At 37.1% G+C, this 10,253-nt stretch overlaps 1 protein-coding gene across 2 annotated transcripts; it reads right to left on the reverse strand.

Moving 5' to 3' along the window:
* Positions 1-4,488: 4,488 nt before the first annotated feature.
* On the reverse strand, positions 4,489-6,138 carry LOC142534166 (fe(2+) transport protein 1-like). Of its 2 annotated transcripts, none has more exons than XM_075641101.1 (3): positions 5,251-6,138; positions 5,015-5,164; positions 4,489-4,919 (listed from the first exon to the last, which is right to left on the reverse strand). In XM_075641101.1, exons 1-3 carry the CDS (start codon positions 5,860-5,862, stop codon positions 4,614-4,616), a joined length of 1,068 nt encoding a protein of 355 aa, XP_075497216.1. In that variant the 5' UTR covers positions 5,863-6,138; the 3' UTR covers positions 4,489-4,613. The 2 variants fall into 2 exon arrangements, with proteins under 2 accessions (XP_075497216.1, XP_075497217.1); XM_075641102.1 differs by having other exon boundaries at positions 4,525-4,919; positions 5,044-5,164.
* Between the last annotated feature and the right edge of the window lie 4,115 nt (positions 6,139-10,253).

Raw genomic sequence — 10,253 nt, forward strand, 5'->3', positions numbered from 1 at the left:
GGACAACTTTTCCTTGACCCTTGATTTCAGAAGTGGCGGAATTTCCCATGAACAGCTTTTCCCCATTCTCAGATTCCTCAAGAGTTGCAAAAATCTCCTTATCCGAGCAAACATGGCGAGTGGCACCCGTGTCGATCCACCACTCCCTTGGATTCGAACCCACCAGATTAACCTCTGATATTACAGCACAGAGATTCATATTCGAAACTTCTTGAGATATGTTCTCTACCACATTCACCTCTCGGTTTCTCTTCGGCTTCTTACAATCAGATGCCTTGTGACCCATGCCATCACAATTATAGCATTTTCCCGAGAACTTCTTCTTTGACACGCCTCCTTTGGGTCCCATGTTCAACTTTCTGTTGGAGGAGGAGAATGGTCTCTTTTTCGAGCTTTGACCATGCTCGACAACATTTGCCTTTGCAGCAACAGGAGAGAACAATCTTCTTTCCGAACTCTTGTTGTCTTCCTCAATACGAAGTCGAACAATGAGCTCTTCAACATTCATCTCCTTTCGTTTGTGCTTCAAGTAATTCTTGAAATCCTTCCAAGCTGGTGGTAGTTTCTCAACAATAGCAGCCACTTGGAATGATTCGCTCAAAGTCATCCCCTCACCGTGAATCTCGTGAAGAATCACTTGTAGTTCTTGAACTTGACTGATAACCGGCTTTGAATCCACCATTTTAAAGTCCAGAAAGCGACCAACAAGAAACTTCTTGGCCCCGGCATCCTCGGTTTTGTACTTTCTATCTAGGGATTCCCACAGCTCTTTAGCCGTTTTCTTTTCGCAAAACACGTTGTAGAGCGAATCTGCCAATCCGTTTAGTACATAGTTTCGGCATAAGAAATCAGAATGATTCCATGCCTCAACCGCACTAACAGATTCAACATCTCCCTCACCCTCGTTGAGCTTAGGAGCATCCTCAGTGAGGAATCTAGCCAAGTTCAGCATTGTCAAATAAAACAGCATCTTCTGCTGCCACCTTTTGAAGTCCACACCAGTGAACTTCTCGGTTTTTTCTGCTGGAACAGCGACCGCAGCAGCACGTGGGGTACCATGAGGGACAACTTGAGGAGGGACAACATGAACAGTTTCCCTTTGCACGTTAGTCTCAGTAGCCATATCCGAAACAAAACTCGTTATAAGTAATCTGTTTTAAGATTGCTACACAAAATGTATGCACAAACAGAAAGGGACTTAAAAAACAGCGAGCTAGTATCACGAACTAAACAGGAGCACAATGCAAAAGTAAAACAAACCAAGGCCTGTATGTAATACAGTGTCCGTAAAACAGATTCGCCCCCCCGGCGTGGTTCGAGGATGAACTTGGACGTCTGTTTCCCAGGGTACAACGGAACAACCAGCAGTACCTTAGCACGAGACACCACAAAGGCGAACTGAAATGTACCTGAACCTTATCACGAGACAGAGTAACCAGCAGTACCTTAGCTGGCCATCTGAAAGGCCAAAGGTCATTTCAGTTACAACACCAAGGGTCAGCTGAAACACCAAAGGTCTTTCTTGGTCCATAATTCCAAAGCCAGGTGAACCTTGGTGGGAAATTTTGCCTTGAACGGTCCGACATTCGACGCACCCAGGTCGCGCTCGTACGCTTGCACACAAGTCAAGCCTTTTTCCACTGCAAATCGGGCCCATGATTTGCACCCCCCCTGCGCCTGTGCGCGCGAGAGAGAGCCTCTTGACCAATCATTGTTACACCTCCATAAAGTGTAACACTATATAAACTCACCAATGCTATGTTCATTTTCCAATGTGGGACATTTCCCACTTGCCATCTACTAGGCCTTGTCCAATTTCTCATTCAAAGAACAAGCCCAATAAGCCTTTATAAGTCCAACAGATATTGAGGTTAACATGGCTCAAATCATGTTTATAGATCCAACTACCTTTGACGAAGCCCAAAAATGTCAGAAGTGGAGGCTGACAATGGATGCTGAAATGGAGGCGAGTGAGAGGATTCAAATATGGAAACTAACTGATTTACCTGAAGGTGCCGAGAACATTGTAGTGAAATGGATTTATAAAACAAAATTCAATGAACTTGGAGAGGTGGTAAAACACAAAGCAAGTTTGGTGGCCAAGGGCTATTCACAACAACAATGAATTGATTACACCGAAGTTTATGCACCGGTGGCAAAGATGGATACAATCCGCATGATTATTGCCTTGGCTGCTAAAAAAAGATGGAAGATTTTTCAACTTGACGTGAAATCTGCTTTTCTTCATGGAGAATTAAGTGAAGAATTATATGCAGGACAACCAATGGGATATGTGTAGAAAAAGAATGAGCAGAAGGTGTATAAACTGAAGAAAGCTTTGAACGGATTAAAACAAGTTCCACGGGCTTGGTTCAGTCGAATTGAAGCACATTTTGTAAGTGAGGAATTTCAGAGGTGTCGCAGTGAACAAACCTTGTCATTAAAAGCAATGGAGGAGGTAAGATTCTTATTTTAAATGTTTATGTGATGATGAAGTTATGATGAATGAATTTAAAGAGCCCATGTTAAGGGAATTTGATATGTCTGATTTGGGGGGATGAGTTTTTTTCTTGGCATAGAGGTTTTGAAAGGTACTAATGAGGTATATATTTATCAAAGAAAATATGTGCTGAATGTTCTAAAATGATTTGGTATGGAGGATAGCAATGCTGGTTGTATACTTGTAGCCCTATTGTTCCAGGTTCGAAATTGCATCGAGATGAAGATGGAGTCAGTGGATGACACATATTTTAAGCAAATAGTTGGTAGTATGATATACATCACTACCACTAGACCTGATATGATGTTCATTGTGAGTTTAAGTAGTCGTTTCATGTCTCAGCCTACAGTGTTACATTTGCAAGCTGCCAAAAGGGCTCTACGGTACTTGAAAGGGACAATAAACTACGTGATACTTTACAAAAGGGGTGAAGCTGAAGAACTTCTTGCATTCACTGATAGTGATTATGCAGGAGATGATGATGATCAAAATAGCACCTCTGGGTCTGTGTGCTTAATGAATTCAGAAGCTGTTTCACAGTCTTCAAGGAAGCAACCGCTGGTCACACTATCAACCACTGAGGCTGAATCTGTAGCAGCAGCTGCATGTGCTTGTTAAGCTGTGTGGATGAGAAGAATACCGGAAAAGATGGGCCACAAGTAGAACGGAAGCACCACGATCATGCGTGATACCAGCTCAGCCATTAAACTCTTAAAAAATCCAGTCATCTATGGCAGAAGAAAGCACATAGATGTATTGTTCCATTTTCTGATAGATTTAGTTAAAGATTCTGTTATTAAGATGGATTTTTGTGGCACAAAAAACCAAGTTGCTGACGTAATGACTAAGCTTTTGAAGTTGGAACTCTTTCAGAGATTGCGACGGATACTGGGAGTTTGTGAGGTCTTGGTTAAACTAAATACTTGAAAGTGCTTAGTTTGAGGGAGGGAATGATAAGTTATGAGTCGTAGTTGTTTATCTTTTCTACTTTGGAATGACTATTTAAGCCAAGTTCAGTAATTGAATAAGGATCATTATATTCATCCAGATTACAGAGTTCTTGTTCTATTCTTTACAGAGACGAGGGTTGATTAGAGCCGGTATAGCCCTGAACCGACGGTCGATGAACCCATTGCTGCTGAGCTGGAGGCCGTTCGTGAAACTGGCGCTGCGATGCATCCCATCCTCTTCCTCCGACGCCTTGGCTCTGTTAATGGACGCGTCCACCACCACCACAACCTCGACCACAACTGCGCCCACCTCCGGCGCACCACCGCGTCTATAGTTGCTCCCACTGCTGTCCATTATTGGTACGTTTACTGTATGCTTTTGATCGAAGTACAGTCCGTTATTTCTTTTTCCCGTTATGAGACCGTTCAGTCGTTTACCATAAAAGGTCACCAAGAAATACTTTTTTATACCATTTCCCCAAAAAAAAAAAGGAAATACTTTTTTATACACATAAAAAATATATTTGTTTTTAATATTTAATCTGTCTACATAAGCCACTCTGCCAGCTTCACCAATGATAATAAAATGCCTTATGAATATGATTAATATCTTGACTCCACATATTTTAATCGGATTATTCTCCAATCAACAATCATCTTTAAAAATTACGTATATTTGATTGCGTCATGTTCCGCCAAATATCCACAAGCAGGCAAAAATTCATGTGAGACGATCTCACGGATTATATTTTGTGAGATGAATTTCTTATTTGGTCATCCATAAAAAAAACATTATTTTTTATGTTAAGAGTGTTACTTTTTATTGTGAATATCGGTAGGATTGACATGTATCACAGATAAAAATTCGTGAGACCATATCACAAAAGACCTACTCTTACATCAAATGTGTTTGTTAAATTTCGTCTGCATTTTCTAAATCAACAAACGTTTGTTAACATCATTCGATAGCTGCTAAACTATTAAAATTAACGGTATACATAATATACGGATCATGTTTTTTGTGTTCGTATATCCAAATTATATCACTCTCCCAGCATGTTAATATGTTCAGGAACAAATTTGCATACACGTAATAATATATCGTTCAAAACCTAAAGGAATGTGTAATCATCATTATTTATGGCCCCATGTTCGACAGATTTCTATGCCCATTTAGCCATAAGGGACATGCCTCCAGCGCCTAACAAAACAGCAACATATGCCCATGTTTGAAGCTTCATGCTCTTCTGCAACTTCACGCCCATGAAATCAGATGCCAACAAGTCAACCAATGCCATGTAGTTCAGCAATCCAGCCGAACACGCGTTCAGCAACCCCACCACGATTAGAGCCGTCGGGCTGTTTTCGCTGTAAACATTCGATAGTCCCAGCCCCATGGCGATTCCTAGTGGAGTTGTCCCCGAGAAAAACACCACCATTGTTGCTTTCATTCTCGACCCATATTCCGCCTACGCATTATTATGTTATAATATCAATCAGCTATAGTCGAGAACTTGAGATAGATCAAATAATGTTCAAGGGTTACAAGTGTTGATTAGATCACCTGGAGAATGCATCCACCTAGACCCATACCTTCGAAGAGTTGATGAAAGCATAGAGCAGCAACAAGGGGCCTGATTGTGCATGGGTTATCAGACGCCCCCATCGATAGCCCGATCACTACAGAATGCACAACGATTCCCAGTTCCAGAACCTGCGTTTTGTAGGGGGGAGAACCCCGAAGAAATTATCAAATCACATTCATTTCAGCATACTTGGACGCTAGAGAGTTATGTTTACCTGTGCAACCACGCGATATCTCAGCAACTGTGATGCATTATCGCCATCGACTTTGAGTATGTCGTTTCCATGGCAGTGCCCAGGACCCTGAGATTCCAGTTCCTCATTTTTATTGTTTTCATCAACCGGCCTAGCTCCATTTCCTGAGAAATTATGCTTTCTGTAGTAACTCATGGCGTATGAATCCACCATCAGAGTCAATATAGCAGAAAGCATAGCCACGAATGTGGTGAAAGGGAACTTTCTCCATGGATTCTCTGGCAAACATTCTGATGTTAGGCAGTCGAATGAGTCCGGCATCACGTGCATGTACCCAGTGGCGAGTATTACTCCTGATGCGAATGCCTTAACCAGCACAAACAAATCCTTATCAGGTTGAAGAGCCGGGATCTTCCGAGAAAGGAATGGGAGGCAAACACCGATCATACTGGTGGCGAAAATTGCAGCGATGGCGACTAGTTTTAGAACCAACGCCTTCCCTTTGTCGCGGCATTCACCGGTCGGTCCTGAGCTGCATTCCAGCGGCGAATCTGCTGCGGCGGAAGCATGCGGCGAGAGCGATAGGAAGAGAAAGAATAATATTAACAGGAATTTTGTGGGAATTTCAGCCATTGATTGTTGTGGTAGGAGGATGGAGTGAAAATGTTGAGTCACGAGGACAGATTTATGGGCCTAGGATTTCTGTTAAATCTAAGATTTTGTGAATCGTGATTCTTGGATCAAAAGTCACTTTTGTCCTTATATAGAAGTGGAAATAATTGAGATTTCAAATCAAGAGTCAGGGTGTTTTGGGAGAAATGGCTTACTTTTTGTCGGCTTGCATTTGGCGGAGGGTGGCGTGTGTCCCACCTTATTTTAACCTCGTTAAGGTCAACTTAAGGAAGAAGATTTCGTTCGCCTATAATGACGTGTCACCCACGTGTAAATTCAAACTTTCATGCTGCCATGTCATCACATTTTTATATAATATAATGGGTTGATTTTATTACGTGTATTAATATATTATTCACTCGATTCCCGTCTATTAATTTGTTCGTTTTGTTTAAAAAAATTAAATTAATTTGATTGATTTAAAAATTTAAGAAAATAGTTCACGTTGTTATCATTTCTTAATAAAAAGATCAATGAATAAAAATGATCGTGGAATCATATTTAAACTAATGTAAATAAATATTAAATGTACATATTCGATTAAATAAATTTATCCATGTGTTTTCATTGTTCTGTGATTTTAATTTAAATGGGTTTTTTAATTTTTTTATTATAAATATTGTTGTCGTATTATAATTATCAGTAAATATATTTTTAAGAATTTGACTATTAGCGTGTTTTTTTATAAATATATATATAACGTAAAAAGTGGTTCAAGAGGGACAAAGTGATACAATTTTATACAAGGGGTAGAGTAAATATAGTTAAAATTTTAACAAATTTAATTAATTAATTATTCAAGAAAAGTAATCAAGGGTATATCGGTCATACATATAAAAAAATACTATACGTTGGTGTTCAGTACTGCGATAACACTCACCTAATGGATGTATAATTTTAACATGGTTTAGTCACGTTTAATAGAGTCACTCAATGTTGAACACAGAGATATATACGGCTAGTAAACAATATATTAAAATTATATATATATATATATATGTGTATGTGTGTGTGTAATGTTACTCACATCCATGTCCACCAATGAGATGATACTTGCATATTGAACGTATAATTTTGATATATTTCATCATATTCAATAAATAAGTGACACCTAATTAACAGACATGAAAATAGACAGCATATCAAAACTATATATATATACAAAAACTTGTGTGGGACGGTCTCATGGGTCGTATTTTGTGAGACATATCTCTTATTTGGATCATCCATGAATAAATATTATTTTTTATGCTAAGAGTATTATTTTATATTTTGAATATCGGTAGGGTTGACCCGTCTCACAGATAAAGATTCGTAAAACCGTCAAACAATAGAATGATATATATATATATAATATATATATATATTATATATATTATATATATATATATATCACTCAAAATAATGTTGACGGTGTGGAGTGTGGATCAAGTAAATTCTGTTGTCGGACTGTGTTAGTGTGCAACATTTGGGCCTCTGTTTCTTATTGTTCAGAACTAAAGCCCATTCAACAGTGACTATTTGCGGGCTTACCAATATACTGAAATCCATCTACTACAGGCCAGTTATGAGGTTTTTTTTATTGAAACGGGGCCCATATTAGAATATGGGCTTCCAGCCGTAATAAATAAGATGGATCCCACGAGGGAGACTTTTGAAACCTTCGATCCGTCTAAATTCACACGTTCGACAATTAATGTGGCCACAGAAAATAGGTAAAAGGATATGATGCTTGGCCCGTTAAATTTGATACAATCGGAAAAATATATTTAATGCAATCAGGCTCTTGCATATATAATTGCAAGATTTATTATTATTATTATTATTATTAGTTTATTGGAAATTTCTGGCTGTAATTGTGGCTAATTGCAAAATACCACTTGTACCGTTATACGCACAAACGAATTCTCGATAAATTGTTGGGTAAATTGGCGTCTGCCAAACATAAATATGATACGATGGATTTCAAATTCTTATACTTGGATGGATAAAATCGAAGAGAATTTCAAATTCAATTCATATCAGATTGAGCAATTTAAGTGGTAATTGTGATGGATTTCACATACAGTATCGCAGGATCAGTGTAATGTGATCAAATGCAACCATCAAATATGTTCCTCCAAATCAAATCAAATGAGATTATGAAACTATACATACACGAGTGCACTGCAGATGAGTGGTGGTGTCCATTAGACATTCTTTTCTTGGGAATATCTTTTTGCTCCATAAAGGAAAAATGTGTGTTTACATAACGTATAGTTTCGCTAATTGGTTCAAAGAAAGAAAAATAAAAACAAAGGTGATTCAATCCACTGATACAAATCAAGATTGGGTACTTATTCCAATGTCGTTGAACAGAAATTGGGGGAATCCACTGTGTGATTTTAGTATAAAATTTGATATTGTTCTTTTAAGGGAGAATGTGATGTTTGCACCAACCGAAAGAAAAGGTGGAAGATGATTTGGTTCCATCGGCAAAGTTGGCTTAAATCTTTCCTTATTTTTTAAAAAATAAACTTATATGTTTGTTTATACTATATATTATTATAAAAGGAAAAGTCACTAAAAAAACGGTCAACTTAGCGACGACTTTTGTAAAATTGTCGCTATTATAGCGACGAGTTTTGATAAGCCGTAGCTATTAAAAACCGTCGCTTATCAAATTCGACGACGGTTTAATAAAAACCGTCGTTATAATAACGACGGTTTAAAGTCAACCGTCTCTATAACAACGACGATTTTTTGAAAATCGTCGCTATAATTAACAACAGTTTTTATTAAACCGTCGCTTAATTTAATAAACGACGGTTTACTGAAACCTGTCGCTACAATAGCGACGGTCGAAAAGCAGACCGTAGCTATCATTAACGACGGTTTACTTAAACCGTCGCTAAAATTTAAAATAGCAACGGTTTAAAAAAACCGTCGTTACCTTTAGCGACGGTAAAAGTTAAACCGTCGCCTATTGAGATGAGTTCATTGTAAGTTTTGTTATATTAGACTTTTATTTCAATTACTTAATTAACATTCTAAATTATTGTTATAAAATTTTAATTTTACGTCATAATAACAACAAAACGAAACCGACACTAAATAAAACTAAATTTTATTTCAATTGTTTTTTCAGATATTATTTAAAACTAAAATTTGGTTAATTTAATTTTAAATTTATTCTTATAAAAATTAACACATTTAGAAAAAAAAACAATTAGCGACGGATTTGTTAAACCGTCGCTAATGGAAACAGTTTTAAAAATATAGATCGGCGACACTTTGACAAATACCGTCGCTATTAGCGACGATTATAACAAAATATGTCGCTAATGGCGATGGGTTTTCATAAACCGTCGCTATGATTTCTATATATACCGAGGTTCGCACACATTTTCTTCAGCGATTATCGCCTTTCTCTGGTAGTGTCGACACTCTATCATTTTTTTCGCATGCAGTTTCGTTTTTTTTATTTGTACTAACATATTTTCGTTTTCATTTCGTAGATTTGCTCGTTCGTGTGATCTTCCAGCGTTACGTGGATCTGCATACCTTCAAGCACGTCAGATTTTTAAAGCGTTTTCTCTATTGAAAATTTAATATTTATGTATTATTTTTGCGTAGTAGTGTAGTTATGAATTTTAGTGTAATATGTTATTTAAGAAGTTTAGCGCAGTAGATAATTTATTTTTGCATAGTAGTTTAGTTATGAATTTTAGCGTTATTAATATGTTGTTTATAAATTTTATGCATGTTATTTATCAATTTTAGCGTAATATTATTAATAAATCATGCATGATTTTTTTTTAATTGTAACATTAATTTTATGTTAGAATTGTAGATACTTATTTAATTTTTCGTTGTATAGTTTTTTATAATATAATTTAATTAAATATAAATATTTAAGCACTTGTAGGCTTCAAAATATAATACATGAAATAGAAGTTGGATATATCGTATGTTGAAAAATAGGTTATTAAGTGGTGAATTTTGTGTTGGTGTTGAGACATTTGTAATAACAAAATTTTTGGGTTTGCAGTTTACATAATATGTCTGGACATCGGCCTCCTCCACCGCCTGATCAAAGGCTTGAGCTTACCATCTTCGATGGGATGTAAGTAAATTTTTTTTTAATCTTAAAATAATTGTTCGACAAAATTTCGTTCTACTTATTTAATATTTTTAGGAAAAAGATTACAATTACATGTATTCTTGGTTATAGATTTTACCCAGATAATAGCAGTGTATCGAGATACATATCGAGACAGTTCAAACTGCAGACATGTGATCCCGGCTGGTCGTGGAGGTATTTGACACCTGGTACTGGGAGAAGTTCTGTGTAGTAAGTCTTTATTAAAACA

This window comes from Primulina tabacum, unplaced genomic scaffold, assembly GCF_025594145.1.
Source record: "Primulina tabacum isolate GXHZ01 unplaced genomic scaffold, ASM2559414v2 Contig396, whole genome shotgun sequence".
Taxonomy (NCBI): Eukaryota; Viridiplantae; Streptophyta; class Magnoliopsida; order Lamiales; family Gesneriaceae; genus Primulina; species Primulina tabacum.

Excerpts from the sequence above, each read along its gene's own strand:
- LOC142534166 (XM_075641101.1), bottom strand. The coding sequence starts at position 5,862 with ATGGCTGAAATTCCCACAAAATTCCTGTTAATATTATTCTTTCTCTTC. Across the intron at positions 5,165-5,250 it reads GATATCGCGTGGTTGCACAG|GTTCTGGAACTGGGAATCGT; the intron begins GTAAACATAACT and ends TACAAAACGCAG. Across the intron at positions 4,920-5,014 it reads TAGGTGGATGCATTCTCCAG|GCGGAATATGGGTCGAGAAT; the intron begins GTGATCTAATCA and ends AATAATGCGTAG.